Here is a 17,384-nt window from a genome sequence, read left to right as displayed (position 1 = left end):
TGCAGCACAACAACAGTGGCCATAAATAAAAACCACCGTCTGCACCAGCACGCAATACGAACCAGTGATTCGTCACTTAGCGAATTCGAAATGAGTTCTGTTATCAGCGGCCAGACCACGACGTTGGCTTCTAGCCAGGATGTTGGGTTGTCTCTTATGTAAATGAATTACAACATGACATCCACTTTGCTGACACCGAAAGCAATGCAGCTGCATCCTAGCCAGAGTACTTAACCGACATTAGCTTGCCAGTGTATATGTGATGATGTTGTTCGGTCATCATGAGTTTTCAGATCTAGCTAGACTTCCGTTTGTTCCCCCAACAAAATAAACACACATCCAGCTATTTCCGGGGGGGGGGGGGGGGGGGGGGGGGTGGGTGTATAAAAAAATACTGTCTTACCTTATTTTTTTAAAATATAGAACATCATACGGAGGAAAACATTTGGAATAATCAAATTACCAAATATTTGACATCCAATAGCCGATGATTAATAGATCAATGTGTTCTAGTGGTGTCGTTAAACAAAACAAACTTTAAATTAGTTTAAAAATCGTTTTTGCCCTATTACCGTACAGATGTTGTAAAAGACGACCCGGAAAGTATAACACTAAAACATTTAACTTAAATTAAACATTTCGTTTTCAAGTCTCTCGCCTGTGGTTATTTGGTAAGGGTGGGGAAAGCACTCGCTTCATGCGCGGTCGGTCTGGGCTCGTTCCAGCCAATGCACCACGACTCGCATAACAAAGGCCCTGGTATGTGCTATCTGTTTGTGGGATGGTGCATATAAAACATGTCTTGCTACTAATGAAAAACTGTAACGGGTTTCCTCTCTAAGACTATATGTCAAAATTACCAAATGTTTGACATCCAGTAGACGATGATTAATAAATTAATGTGCTCTAGTGGTGTCGTTAAACAAAACAAACTTTAGTTATTTGGTAATGTGAACCATTTTCGACTGTTTACCGTTATTAACTTACTTATTACTTTTTTTCTTATTTTGTTTCCTTCTTTTTTTTTAAATAAATATTTAACTGATTATTTTTCTGTATGCAATTATATATGTTCAACTTGTATAGATAAAGTTTGTTTTGTTTATCGACACCACTAGAGCACATTGATTAATTAATAATCGGCTACTGGATGGCAAATATTTGATAATTCTAACATGTAGTCAGCAGAGGAAACCCGCTACATTTTCCCTAATGCAGCAAAGGATCTTTTTTTTCTTTTTTTTTTAAATATTTATTGCCCCAGATATTTAAATATTGATAATGTCAGGCTTGGGGCCCTGAAATCATTATCTTACAATAGAAAGAAAGAAAGAAATGTTTTATTTAACGACGCACTCAACACATTTTATTTACGGTTATATGGCGTCAGACATATGGTTAAGTACCACACAGATTTTGAGAGGAAACCCGCTGTCGACACTACATGGGCTACTCTTCCGATTAGCAGCAAGGGATCTTTTATTTGCGCTTCTCACAGGCAGGATAGCACAAACCATGGCCTTTGTTGAACCAGTTATGGATCACTGGTCGGTGCAAGTGGTTTACACCTACCCATTGAGCCTTGCGAAGCACTCACTCAGAGTTTAGAGCCGGTATCTGGATTAAAAATCCCATGCCTCGACTGGGATCCGAACCCAGTACCTACCAGCCTGTAGACCAATGGCCTGCCACGACGCCATCGAGGCCGGTTTATTTTACAATAGATACATAATTATAAAGTGCATTCAATAAAGTTACTAGTTAATTGAAACAGTCAAATTTGGAGCACAAAATTAATGACAGAATAAATATATAATAAAAGGGAATTTAAACAGCTAGACAGAAAGAAAAGAAGAAAAGAAAAATCCATATTTCCAAATATAGAAAACAAACGTTATTGGCTTTTAGGTTACAAAACCAAAATCAGTATGTATCTTACATTGGAGTTATTTTTAACTATTAAGGCTAGGTTTAATTTTTTAGATATCTTTGCCAAGGTGCCCAGTTTTCATCAAACTCTTTATGTGAACAGTTTTTATAGAGTGTGTATTTCTCTATTTGTAATTTATCTGTAACTAAATGTTTAATTCCAGTTATTTGAAGTTTACTCCTTTAAAGTTGTGTTCTATATATATAATGCTTTACATTGACAATAAGCCAATTCACATATTTATGATTTGTATGTATGCTGCCGAATAGAACCATACTTTTATCAAGCTGAATATATTCGTCTTTGTGCTGTAACCATTGTTCTATAGTTTTCTAAAGTTCACCGACTTTAGGGTCATCATAAAACAAGTGTTGCAATGTTTCTGGTTGCTGATTGCAAACGTTACAGGTACTGGAAGCAATATACTTTATTTTATATAAAAACGAATTTGTTGGTATAATCCTATACTTTTATATGCACTTTCCCACATACAGGAAAGCACATACCACCGGTGCACTAGACGGAACGATAAAAACACAATCAGTTGAATGGATTCACTTAGGTGGTTCGATCCTGCGATTCAAGTACCTCAAGCGAGCACTCAAGCGACTGATCTAAATCCTGCCCCCTTGTATAGATAAATGCCAACGTCTGAATGTGAAATATTAAAACATCTCAAACGACAGATGTTTTAATAATAAAGCTAGTCATATTGACAGTTCAAATGTTATTCTATGAGTCAGTTAGTGATTGACATATTACGCCCCAAAACCGTTATGAGTAACAGTTACAAACGTGGATCAAGAACAGTGATAAAGCATTTCCTGTATTGGTAGCGGGATTTGGCTCAGTGGGTTGAGTGCTCGCTTGGGGTGCTTGTGTTGCAGGATCGAACCACCACGATGGATCCATTCAGCTGATTGGGTTTTTCTCGTGTCATCTAGTCAAAGGCCATGGCATGTGCTGTCCTGTCTGTGGACAGTGCATATAAAAGATCAATTTTTGCATTAGGAGAAATGTAGCGGGTTTCCTCTGATGATTACATTTCAGAATTATCAAATGTTTGACATTCAATAGCCGATGATTAATTGATCAATGTGCTCTAGTGGTGTCGTTAAACAAAACAAACTTTACCTTTTATTGTATTTCGACATTATTATTCATAGTCTCGTAGTTTTTTTGTTGTTTTTTTATGCCGAAACTGGCGTCACGTACTATAAAACCGGCTAGCTTGCCGCAGATATAGAACATGACATGCATTTAATTTCATTTCAACTTATTTTCGTGCTTATATCCAATTAAGGTTCAAGCACGCTGCTCTGGGCTCACATCTCACCTATCTGGGCTGTCTGTCCAGGACAGTGGGTTAGTTGTTAGTTGGTTAGTGGTTAGTGGGAGAGAAGAGGGTGTAGTGACCGTATACCAACACTGTACCTACCAGTCTTATATCCGATGACTTAACCACGACACTACCGAGGCCGGTCATAACATGTAAACGTGTGCTAGTTAGCCACTGAGTGAAATAATTTTAACTTTAAATAATATACACATTCAGTCATCGTATATTTCGATGCTCTTAAATATTTTTCTTGGTCATTAGTAAGCATAACCGGTTTATTTTATGCACTGACAACCTAACAGACATTCGTCAAAGTTCGAACGTATCCGTAAATCCATAGTTTTGTTCATATTGTAGTAATATTTCCACTAAGCCTAAGGAAACTTTAGAAAGTTGTTAAGAACGTAATTTGCCAACATTGGAAAGGAAATTTGCTAGAATTAGAATCAGAAATCCATCGCGTCTACTGAAGGCAGTAATTTTTACCCAGCGGCCAAAATGTTCCATCAGTAAATCATATCGTAACCACGACAGTTGCCGTTGGTGTTGTACTTAAGATCGAACACTCTATAATGCTAGATTCAGACTACCAACTGCCAGTAAAAAGTGGGCCAACTTTCTGCTGTTACGACTTATTTAACTATCCAGTTGCTAGTCTGAGCGCTCTTACAACTCGATTCTCGTCGTATAACCTATTAGTTGTTAATCTGAGCGCACACGTCGTAAGTCGGGAGTTGGGGAGGAAATTACAACGCAACCGTCAAGTTGGCCAACTTTCTGTCTGCTGGCAGTTGGTAGTCTGAGACTAGCACAAGTCATACGAAATGAAAAGTTAAAGATTTGTTTTATTTATCGGAATCACTACAGCACATTGATTTGTTAATCGTCTGTTATTGGATCAAAAACATTTGGTAATTTTGACTCGTAGTCTTGAGAGGAAACCTGCGACATGTTTCCATTAGCATTAAGGTTTTTTTTATATGTACGCAATTTTCCACGGACAGGGCAGTACATACCAGAGTCATAGGAAATGGAAGAATGCTTCATCTGCACCGTGCTAAACAGCGATACGACTGTTTCAATTAGTTTTGTTTGTTTGTTTGTTTTTGTTTGTTTGTTTCTTTGGTTGAGGGGATGGGTGGGGGAGATCCTTAGATGTTTTTTTAATTAATACTATATACCACACAGAAAAATGGAATAGCGGCCCGCTTCTGGATGTTACAACTTGGAGAATAATTCATGTATACGTCCGGCACGATAGCGACTGGCCAAATGATATCGACGAATGGAGCGTGACGGTAAAAAATTTAATTTGGATGGTCTATTCTAAATGAATAACTAATCAAACTGTACTCGATATTGCCGCTTTAAATCATAACGACGTTTTCTATGGTAATAACCAGCCTCTCGTAGCTGCCATTACGTTGAGACGGAACCTTAGAGTTATGGGATTTTCTCATTACGTACGACAGAATACATCATCGGCCGCAAATTGAACGAGGGCCACGCTATTATGTGGTAAACGTGCGACCATTATGACGAGCTACCTTCCGTGCTAGAGGGTAATCCACTAGACCTGTAGAGAGTTATCCATGTCACTGACTGGAACAGGACTATTCTGGGAACTCTCTCCAGTACCAAGGACAAGACGTAGCCCAGTGGTAGAGCGCTCGCTTGATTCGCGGTCGATCTAGGATCGATCCCCGTCGGTGGGACCATTGGGCTATTTCTCGTTCTAACCAGTGCTCCACAACTGGGATATCAAAGGCCGTGGTATGTGCTGTCTTGTCTGTGCCTAAAAAAATATCCCTTGCTACTAATGAAAAAATGTAACGGGTTTCCTTTCTAAAAGTATATGTCAAAATTACCAAATGTTTGACATCCAATAACCGATGATTAATAAATCAATGTGCTCTAGTGGTGTTGTTAAACAAAACAAACTTTAAACACACTTTTTGTCACTGGCTGGAACAGAATTAGTCTTGTAGACAGTTTAGCTTTTAATCTGTTAGAATTATCAACGTCTTGTAGACAGTTTAGCTTTTAATCTGTTAGAATTATCAGTGTCTTGTAGACAGTTTAGCTTTTAATCTGTTAGAATTATCAGTGTCTTGTAGACAGTTTAGCTTTTAATCTGTTAGAATTATCAACGTCTTGTAGACAGTTTAGCTTTTAATCTGTTAGAATTATCAACGTCTTGTAGACAGTTTAGCTTTTACTCTGTTAGAATTATCAGTGTCTTGCAGAGAGTTTAGCTTTTAATCTGTTAGATTTATCAACGTCTGGTAGACATTTTAGCTTTTACTCTGTCAGAATTATCAGTGTCTTGTAGACATTTCAGCTTTTACTCTGTCAGAATTATCAATGACTTGTAGACATTTCAGCTTTTACTCTGTCAGAATTATCAATGACTTGTAGACATTTCAGCTTTTACTCTGTCAGAATTATCAATGACTTGTAGACATTTCAGCTTTTACTCTGTCAGAATTATCAATGACTTGTAGACATTTCAGCTTTTACTCTGTCAGAATTATCAATGACTTGTAGACATTTCAGCTTTTACTCTGTCAGAATTATCAATGACTTGTAGACATTTCAGCTTTTACTCTGTCAGAATTATCAATGACTTGTAGACATTTCAGCTTTTACTCTGTCAGAATTATCAATGACTTGTAGACATTTCAGCTTTTACTCTGTCAGAATTATCAATGACTTGTAGACATTTCAGCTTTTACTCTGTCAGAATTATCAATGACTTGTAGACATTTCAGCTTTTACTCTGTTAGAATTATCAATGACTTGTAGACAGTTTAGCTTTTACTCTGTCAGAATTATCAATGACTTGTAGACATTTCAGCTTTTACTCTGTCAGAATTATCAATGACTTGTAGACATTTCAGCTTTTACTCTGTTAGAATTATCAATGACTTGTAGACAGTTTAGCTTTTACTCTGTCAGAATTATCAATGACTTGTAGACATTTCAGCTTTACTTTGACAGTCTATTTACTGAATGAACGTCATCATGAAACAAAATGTATATAATAAAATATGTGCGTTTCTTGTGTTACCGTACTTACTATATTATAATAATAATAATAATAATATTATTATTATTATTATTATTACTATTACTATTACTATTACTATTACTATTACTATTAATATTATTATTATTATTATTATTATTATTATTATTATTAAGGGTGTATACCACCAAATCAAATCCCATAGACAACAATTGTAACATATGTGGCTAAAACTTCTACCTGCAGCGTATTGTATCTTGGTATGTTATTATTATTAAGGCAGTTGTGAAATGTTTGTTGGCAAATAACCGATAGCAGGTGTCTGAAAATTAAGAAATCAATAATTGTGTTCGCCTGTCGTTCGCACAAGTCAGCTTTTACGTAACTCATTTTAGTCTGTGCACTGCACTTGTTACATCATGTATGCTGGTGACGGTTATACAAAATGAAATGGATTGCCTATTATTGTTTGGAGTAACTCGTAAATTGTTTAAGCAAGCGATGCATTCTCTGGAGTCTGGATAGTGTAGGACATTTAAACGAAGTCTGGTAGTAGTGTGCTCACGTGCGTTGATGTTCTCGAGATGTAGTCACGTACATAATCACGTATGGCAGACAGACAGACAGACACACACACAGACAGACAGACACACACACACAGATAGATAGACCGACATACAGACATATTCTTTATTTACTTTATATACAAATGATTCATATGATACATAAAACAACAATAAAGCTAATACAATGATGTATAAAAGTGCATAAGCAACTCCCATCACAGGCCTGTAGCTATCGGACTTGTGCGCCCCCCCCCCCCCCCCCCCCCACTCCCCCATCCCCGATGGCGAAAATGTACGCTTTTTGTCCCACTCCACTTAGATAAAGATATACAAATCTGACTTGTGACCCCCCCCCCCCCCCCATTAGAGGCTATGCCTCCTCCACTAAAAAGTGCGTCTCCTCCTCTTCCACACACACACACACACACACACATATACACACACTGAGACACACACACACAGACACACACACACATACACACACTGAGAGACACACACACACACACACACACAAGCACACACACACAAACACAAACACACACACACGACACACACACATATACACACATACACACATACACAAACACGAACACACACACACACACACACACACACACAACACACATACACACATACACACACACATATACACACATACACTCACACACACACATACACACACACATACACACACACACACAAACACGAACACACACACACACACACACACAAAACACACATACACACACACATACACACAGCACACACACATACACACACACACACACACACACACATACACACAAACACTCTTCCTTCGAGTTGTGAGACTAAAACTATAATTTTACATTAAAACTGAAACTATAAGAAATATTAAAATATGCATTTACAACAAAGCTAAATTAAGACACTGTAACCACGCCCCCCCCCCCCCCCCCCCACCCTCGCTCCTGCGGTTCTCACCTTTTCGTCGTCTTTGCTGAAGGCCGCCTCACTTCCGGTTTTATTCAAGACTTGCGCCACAGCCACGATTTCATCGTCTGCGTTTTTGATTGGCTGACACAGCAGCGCCCCCACGTGGTATCCTGCTATCCTGCTGATCTCATCGTTGTATCGATGATCCTGAAATAGAAAAAAGAGGGTTTTAATAATGTTCTGGTTAAATATGTAGGTGCTGACGGATATCTTACTATAGTGTGTGTATTAGTGATTAATTAAACGAAAATGTCCGAATCTGGTTGACAACATTTATTTATATTAGCATTACTACCAAATAGCTACTGTATATACGGTAGCGAACGAATCACTATGCATTTTACATTGATTACACCTAATTGTGCTGGTAGAATGATGGGAATACATGGTAAGAAGGTTTCAGGTTAGCACATTTTGCCCGAATATCTGTAACATGTTTGCTCTACTTTGAGGTTATGTTCTCTGGTTCGTACGCTTATCTGACTTAGAATAATCGCCTAACTCAGACAGACAGACTGACAGACAAAATGACAGTTTATTAAAGTCTCGCCTCATAACAACATAATAACATGATGCACATACATACTGGCAATATAAATAATACAACTGTATCTAAAAGACAAACGAAACAAACAACCAAATATTTCTCAGTTAAAACAATAACAACTCACAAATAAAACAGTAAGTTATATCCAGTTAAAATATTATATACAAATCATCTCATAGTATAGAAAAGCTATTTTCGATATTTAACAATGCTAGGGCAAGTTTTTAGAGCTTTAATTTTTATTTGTTATATTCTCTCTAAATAGTTCTAACAAATCTAAATCGAAAAAATCGTTATTCACAATCGATACAGTATCTATGTACAATGCAGAGTCGAATGGACATTTGGCGAAATAGGGATAGATTCCACGAATCTCTATCTAGTGTTTCGATCGTCTATTTGAGGACAGCCACTCGCGATGAGATCCGCTACTGAACAACACATCCATCCTGCATCTCCAAAGAGGACTGCCACTCCCAGACCAGTTTACTAAATCAAGACTAGCACATTGTGAGTTTTAACCTTATTTATAATGCCAATTCATCGGTTCCCTTTAAACGCGAACGGAATATTTGTATTATGGTGACAGCGGGTTTCATCTCTCATTATCTGTGTGGTCCTAAATTATTACTAATTATTATGTATTCTGTATTATTATGTATTATGTCCGACGCTATATAACCGTAAACTGTGTGGTGCGTCGTTAAATAAAACATTACATCGTTCCTTCCTTCCCACCTCTAATATACGCTAAATGTGAACGACAAAACCGTATTCCATCATCAAAATCGTATCTCTGCATAAGGCAGAGTCGAAAGGACGTTAGACAAAGTGGTGATTGATTCCGTGATCAACTATCAGGAGCTTGTCCTCAGGAGGACTGTCACTCCCCTAGGAGATCCGTAACAATGTTTCATTCGTCCTTCAACGCCCGTAGGAGGACTGTTTAGGTTCCTTACACATATGTAGCAGGTCGCGGACCGACGCAGACTAAAGCCGACGCCACACGATACGACTGTCTCGTACGAGAATAGGGACTGGATAACAACCGATGAAATCGTAATGTTGTCTTGTCACAAGCCGCTATTTTCGTGGCTATTGTCGTACAAGACACTCGTACCGTGTGTGGCCGCCTTAACGCAGATCAAAGCACACTTCAACGTGATTTGTCCGACCCAGACGTCTGCGACTGATCTTATTAAAATAAATCCTTTTGATGTGCGTCGATCTTCATGTATGGATTTAGTTCAGTCGGTTGAGTGTTCGCTTGAGGTGCATGCGTCGCAGGATCGAACCACCTCGGTGGATACATTCAACATATTGGGTTTTTCCCGTTCCAACCAGCGCACCACGATTGGTATATCAAAGACCGTAGTACTTTCCTGTCTGCGGGAAAGTGCACATAAAAGATCCCTTGCTGCTAATGAAAAAATGTAGCGGGTTTCCTCTCTAAGATTGTATTTCAAAATTACTAAATGTTTGACATCCAACAGATTTTTCATCAGTCGACCTGTTACAGACTGGGGGCAGGACGTAACCCAGTGATAAAGCGTTCGCTTGATGCGTGGTCGGTCTGGGCTCGATCCCCGTCAGTGGGCCCAATGGGCTATTTCTTGTTCCAGCAAGTGCACCACGACTGGTGTATCAAAGGCCGTGGTATGTACTACCCTGTTTGTGGGATGGTGCATATAAAAGATATCTTGCTGCTAATGAAGTGGCGACAGCAGGTTTCCTCTCTCAATATCTGTGTGTTACAGACTGTATGGGAACCAGCTTAAAACAGCTCTAACGGTTTCCCTGGTCGATGATCACAATTACAAACGACAATCCGGCGAGTTGTTCTTGTCACTGGCGGATCCAGTGACCTCCTCCCCTCAACCCCCACCCCCCCCCCCCCCCCCCCCCACACACACCCCGAAATCGTTAGAAGTGCTTTTTAATTATTTGTTTTAAATTTCATCATCCACACTATATAACAGCGATCTGCCTTCAAAACTCTTCTCTGCGCATCTTTATTTAAAACATGTCCCCGAACACACCTCCCCTAGAACATCTCACTCCGTTTGGAAGCTCTGCTGATTTGCCTTTGACAAACTCAAATTACCCTCTTTTTTTTATAATTTTGTGGAAACCCACCCCCGTTTACAATATTCTAGATCCGCCCCTGAGTGTGGTTCTTCCACGATTCCCGGTTACGCGAGAAAGCTGGGAATACACAGAGAGGACTAGGAAGGATCGAGTTACAACACACACGGCCGTATATCCACGTTAACTCTTACATAAGTGATGGGGGGGGGGGGGTGTACACAGACGCCGTCAGCAACACAGGGCAGTCTGAATAAACTCAACAACAAACCAACCACTGTGTACTTGTCTCTTCCTTTGACTTTTTTTTTTTTTTTGAGGGGGAGGGGGTTACGATAAATTTATTCGTCCAAATAATTGTTTATAACATTACATTCTTTGACCAGAACTACAAACAACTATTTCTGTTTCGCCCTCCCCCACATCTGTCTTTCTATCTCTCTCTCTCTCTCTCTCTCTCTCTATTTGGGTTGTAGAAGCGAAACTCCTCGGTGTATAATTACAAATTTAGGTTTTTGCCCCGTCCCAGCCAGTGCCCCGCGATTGGTGTATCAAAGGCCGTGGTATGTGCTGTCCTCTCTGTGGGAATGGTGTCAAAATTATCCAATGCTAACATCCGATGGTCAATTACTAAATGAGGAGTTCTCTTCCAAAACGTGATGTATCCATTTACGTCAGTTTGCGAAAACGTGCTTCTGCAGCATCATGACGTATTGTATATCACCCGCAGCACAGGTTTAATACCTCATGTAATGGGATTAGATCGTGTTGGGTGGAAACTACACTCTCGTGTTGCTGAGTTCTATTAATAGCAGCATACGTGGGCGGGACGTAGCCCAGTGATAAAGTGCTCGCCTGATGCGTGGTCCGTCTAGGATCCATTCACGTCAGTGGGCCCATTTGGCTATTTCTCGTTCCAGCCAGCGCACCACGACTGGTATATCAAAGGTGCATATAAAAGATCGCCTTGTTTGTAATGGGAAAATGTTTCGAGTTTCTTCTCTAAGATTATGTCAGAATTGCCAAGTGTTTGAAATCCAATAGCCGATGAGTAATGCATCAATGTGCTCTAGTGGTGTCGTTAAACAAAACAAACTTTAACTTTTAACATCAGTGTACCTTCACGGATAACTCCAACATTTGGAGATCTTCCTGTGTTCCCTAACGCGTACGAGACAGGGGGCAGGGACCAGGCGAGGAGTTTCTCCCTTGTGCTGGAGCGAAACCTCAAATTTGGGAAAAATTATAGAGCTATTCGGGCAAACTGTGCTAATATTAGTAATCCATTTAAAAAAGCGTAGTAATTCGTTTGAAACCCTATAATATTGCTGTTTGGTAGTAATGCTAATATGAATAAATGTTGTTATACAGATTCGGGCGTTTTCGTTTAATTCGGGCAAAAACCAGCCTGGCTCCCCCCAAAAAAACGTGGGAGCCCGTACACCTATGTACGTTCTCTAGTGGTGTCATTAACCAAAACAAATCTTAAAGGGACATTCCTGAGTTTGCTGCAATTTTTAAGATGTTATCGACTAACAGAGACTTTTTGATGACTGTAATTACATATCAAATATATTTTTCTGCATAAAATATTAGTGGCTGTATATTAAACGTGTTTCTGATCGATCTAATATTTGTACTAGGTTAAATTTCATTTTATTTCCTAAAAAATATTTTTTCGTACGTACGATATTATTTGAAGACAAAATCCAGTTCGGGCTTCTTACAAATATTAAGACGACCAGAATCACATTGAATATACACACTGGTATTCTAAACAAGAAAATATATTTAATATGTAAGTTTAATCGTAGAAATATTTATTAGTCGGAAACATCTTACAATGCAGCAAACTCAGGAATGTCCCTTTAAGAGAAACATCTTACAGTGCCGCAAACTCAGGAAAGTCCCTTTAAGAGAAACATCTTACAATGCAGCAAACTCGGGAATGTCCCTTTAAGAGAAACATCTTACAATGCAGCAAACTCAGGAATGTCCCTTTAACTCTAAGTACAATTTTAACTTATTTTCTGTATTGGCCTTTAACTGATATAATATTATGGGACCTTTTTATTGGCGGTATCAGTTATTATTTAAATAATGCACTTCAGCCCTGTAAATGGTTCATGGTGTAAACAATAATAATTAATTATGCTTTTAATGGTGAAAACACTAATAATTAATCATGTTTTAATGGTGTAAACAATAATAATTCATCATGTTTTTAATGATATACACTTTTTTTTCTTTTTTTTTAGTTTTAGTTTAATTTTTTTTTAAATAAAGCAAGGTTTTGTTTTGTCCTGCCACGAGAGTAATGAATATAACATGCACTAAAGTTTAGTTTTGCTTAACGACACCATTAGGGCACATTGATTTATAATCCATCTCCTACTGGATGTCAAACATTTCGTAATTTGATTTGTCTTCAGAGGAAACCTGCTACATTGTCCCATTAGCAGCAAAGGATATTTTATATCGGCTTTTATACAGACAGGACAGCACACACCGCGGCCTGTGATATATCAGTCGTGGGGAACTGGTTGGGAAGGGAAAATGCAACAACCACAGAATGGGTCTACGTAGCTCGAGTCACCTCCAGCCCTACCCCTTATTGATAACAATACCAATACCAATACCAATACCAATACCAATACTAATACCAATACCAATAACAATATCAATATCAATATCAATATCAATATCAATAACAATATCATTAAGGGGTGGGGCTGGAGGTGACTCGAGCTAGGGTCCACAGAGGTGATTCGATGCTACGACGTACCCTGCACCCCCCCACCCCACCCCACCCCACCCCACCCCCGCTAACCCCCACCCTCTACCCCCACCCCAGGAGAGCACTCTGCCGACAGAGTTAAATCCAGCATGCATACATTTTTCAAGTGGCGGGACGTAGCTCAGTGGTAAAGTGTTTATACGCCGTCGGTCTAGGATCGATCCCCGTCGGTGGGCCCATTGGCATATTTCTCATTCCAGCCAGTGTACCACGACTGGTATATCAAAGGCCGTGGTATGTGCTATTCTGTCTGTGGGATGGTGCATATAAAAGATCCCTTGCTATTAATGGAAAAATGTAGAATGTTTTCTCTGATGAGTACGTGTCAAGATTATCAAATGTTTGACATCCAATAGCCAGTGATTAATAACTCAGTGTGCTCTAGTGGTGTTGTTAAACAAAACAAACTTTAGCTGTAACATTCTTCAGTATCTCGTAGACTGTTTAAGCTCTCGTATAGGATAGATCCCTGTCAGTGGGGCCATTACGCTACTTCTCGTTCCAGCCAGGGGCCTGATTCACAAAGCTCTCTTAGGCTCTGCTAGACAACAAAGCATCCTCTTTGCAAGTATTTTAGCATTATACTGCGATATCGCAAAGTTGCAAGTGTTTAGTGAATTAGGTCCCAGTACCACATAACTGGTGTAGCAAAGGCCGTGGTACGTACTATCCTGTCTGTGAAATTATGTATATATAAGATCCCTTGCTGCTAATTAAAAAGAGTAGTCAACTGAGAGACGACAGCCGGTTTCCTCTCTAATTATCTATGTGGTCCTTAACCATATGTCAGATGACATATAGCCACAATTTAAATGTACGAGTGCAACCACCAGTAAAATAATCGTAAAATTATATCATCCATTTAATTGTGAATGACAGTATATAAGCATGTTGAGCTCCATTATCTTAAACCGGTGATGTTAATGACGCACGCGCAATATGTTCACCTATTTACGGCATGTCGGAAACGTCTACGAACGCAAATAACAAGTGCGTAATCCGGTTATTTTTACAACCATCTCTAATTGGATTGACATTCTGAGTGGGATACAATCGAGTTTCATTACATAGATCTCAATCGTGCACTGCATATAGCTAAATCGATGATAAATAATAAATCCGTGTCACGTGACGTTCACGTGACGTGTTTACAGCTCGTCTGGCCGGTGTTTTTACCCCGCCGACAGAAATATCTCGTTTCGTTAAGACCGACAATTGATCTCCGCTGACGTACACGTAGCGGTAATACCTGGGAACACAAGATAGGATTCCTGCGGGACCGTTCCACAGCCGACCATGTCAGACAATAACACTTTATTTTAATTGTTACTACGACAGGATTTAACGACTACGTCACTCAGTCTGCTTCTCACAATGAGATGATCGTAACGATATTATAACGATCAAGTATCTGATCTGAACTCGTGTCGTCAGGGTTGAAAGAAGGTGACCTGGGGGAGGAGGGATGGGGGAAGTTTCGGCTGTTACAAGCGTTGAGACGATCAGAAATACCTTGTACATTATTACGCAGACACGGGTATTCTAAAGAAGAAACCGCGTTTAATATCTAATGTTAGTCATTAAAATGGCTCTACCTATCAGTCCCGATTAGTTATTTCTCGTTCCATCTAGTGTTCTACGACTGGAATATCAAAGGCCGTGGTATGTGCTACCCTGTCTCTCTTTCCTGACGCCATATAAGAGTAAATAAAATGTATTGAGTGCGTCGTTAAATAAAACATTTCTTTTTCTCTCCCTCTCTTTATGTATGTTTTTCTCTCTCTCTCTCTCTCTCTCTCTCTCTCTCTCTCTCTCTCTCTCTCTCTCTCTCTCTCTCTCTCTCTCTCTCTCTCTCTCTCTCTCTCTCTTTCCCTGTAATCATTACAGACTTCTGCCCCGGGTACATGTCTGAACTTGTTCCCAAGGCGGTGGCATCTGAACTTTAAAAAGGTGCACATCCCACTATAAACAGTGCGCGCTTCCTTCGGTTGACTCACGCCAGGTCGTGAGTAGAATATTCATTGATGTGAATTAATGTCTTCTTCGTTGTCCTAATGTTCATAACAGCTCACGGCAGTCTGCGTATGAAAATTGGCGCGCTCGGCAAAATTTGGATATTGAGTTTTTGTAAATTATACGTTTATAAATACATCGAACCAAGTCATCTAGGTGAGTGTCAACTCAGAGCACTTCCGCCACCAAGCACATTACAATTGAGAGCACTTCTGTCATCAAGAACATTACAATTGAGAGCACTTCTGACATCAAGCACATTACAATTGAGAGCACTTCTGACATCAAGAACATTACAATTGAGAGCACTTCTGTCATCAAGAACATTATAATTTAGATCACTTCTGTCACCAAGAATATTACAATTCAGAGCACTTCTGACATCAAGAACATTACAATTCAGAGCACTTCTGACATCAAGAACATTACAATTCAGAGCACTTTTGTCACCAAGAATATTACAATTCAGAGCACTTCTGACATCAAGAACATTACAATTGAGATCACTTCTGACATCAAGAACATTACAATTCAGAGCACTTCTGACATCAAGAACATTACAATTGAGATCACTTCTGCCACCAAGAACATTACAACTCAGAGCACTTCTGTCATCAAGAACATTACAATTGAGATCACTTCTGACATCAAGAACATTACAATTCAGAGCACTTCTTCCACCAAGAACATTACATTTGAGAGCACTTCTGTCATCAAGAACATTACAATTCAGAGCACTTCTTCCACCAAGAACATTACATTTGAGAGCACTTCTGTCATCAAGAACATTACAATTGAGATCACTTCTGCCACCAAGAACATTACAATTGAGAGCACTTCTGTCATCAAGAACATTACAATTGAGATCACTTCTGACATCAAGAACATTACAATTGAGATCACTTCTGCCACCAAGAACATTACAATTCAGAGCACTTCTGTCATCAAGAACATTACAATTGAGATCACTTCTGACATCAAGAATATTACATTTGAGATCACTTCTGTCATCAAGAACATTACAATTGAGATCACTTCTGCCACCAAGAACATTACAATTGAGAGCACTTCTGTCATCAAGAACATTACAATTGAGATCACTTCTGACATCAAGAACATTACAATTGAGATCACTTCTGCCACCAAGAACATTACAATTCAGAGCACTTCTGTCATCAAGAACATTACAATTGAGATCACTTCTGCCACCAAGAACATTACAATTGAGAGCACTTCTGTCATCAAGAACATTACAATTCAGAGCTCTTCTGTCATCAAGAACATTACAATTGAGAGCACTTCTGTCATCAAGAACATTACAATTGAGAGCACTTCTGTCATCAAGAACATTATAATTTAGATCACTTCTGTCACCAAGAATATTACAATTCAGAGCACTTCTGACATCAAGAACATTACAATTCAGAGCACTTCTGACATCAAGAACATTACAATTCAGAGCACTTTTGTCACCAAGAATATTACAATTCAGAGCACTTCTGACATCAAGAACATTACAATTGAGATCACTTCTGACATCAAGAACATTACAATTCAGAGCACTTCTGACATCAAGAACATTACAATTGAGATCACTTCTGCCACCAAGAACATTACAATTCAGAGCACTTCTGTCATCAAGAACATTACAATTGAGATCACTTCTGACATCAAGAACATTACAATTCAGAGCACTTCTTCCACCAAGAACATTACATTTGAGAGCACTTCTGTCATCAAGAACATTACAATTGAGATCACTTCTGCCACCAAGAACATTACAATTGAGAGCACTTCTGTCATCAAGAACATTACAATTGAGATCACTTCTGACATCAAGAACATTACAATTGAGATCACTTCTGCCACCAAGAACATTACAATTCAGAGCACTTCTGTCATCAAGAACATTACAATTGAGATCACTTCTGCCACCAAGAACATTACAATTGAGAGCACTTCTGTCATCAAGAACATTACAATTCAGAGCTCTTCTGTCATCAAGAACATTACAATTGAGAGCACTTCTGTCATCAAGAACATTACAATTGAGAGCACTTCTGTCACCAAGAACATTACAATTGAGAGCACTTCTGCCACCAAG

The 17,384-nt window shown here is 39.0% G+C and overlaps 1 protein-coding gene across 1 annotated transcript in view; it reads right to left on the bottom strand.

The window, feature by feature from the left end:
* LOC121385328 (dual 3',5'-cyclic-AMP and -GMP phosphodiesterase 11A-like) overlaps positions 1-17,384 on the bottom strand; it is a 133,975-nt gene that overhangs the window by 45,112 nt on the left and 71,479 nt on the right. The window contains exon 2 of the mRNA XM_041515965.1: positions 7,827-7,985. Within this exon, the coding sequence (XP_041371899.1) occupies positions 7,827-7,985 (159 nt within the window). The remainder of the gene's footprint in view (positions 1-7,826; positions 7,986-17,384) is intronic.

The sequence above is a fragment of the Gigantopelta aegis genome, chromosome 11 (assembly GCF_016097555.1).
Source record: "Gigantopelta aegis isolate Gae_Host chromosome 11, Gae_host_genome, whole genome shotgun sequence".
Taxonomy (NCBI): domain Eukaryota; kingdom Metazoa; phylum Mollusca; class Gastropoda; order Neomphalida; family Peltospiridae; genus Gigantopelta; species Gigantopelta aegis.
The sequence above is the reverse complement of the archived record's forward strand: the minus strand, read 5'-3'. Positions and strand labels throughout refer to the sequence as shown.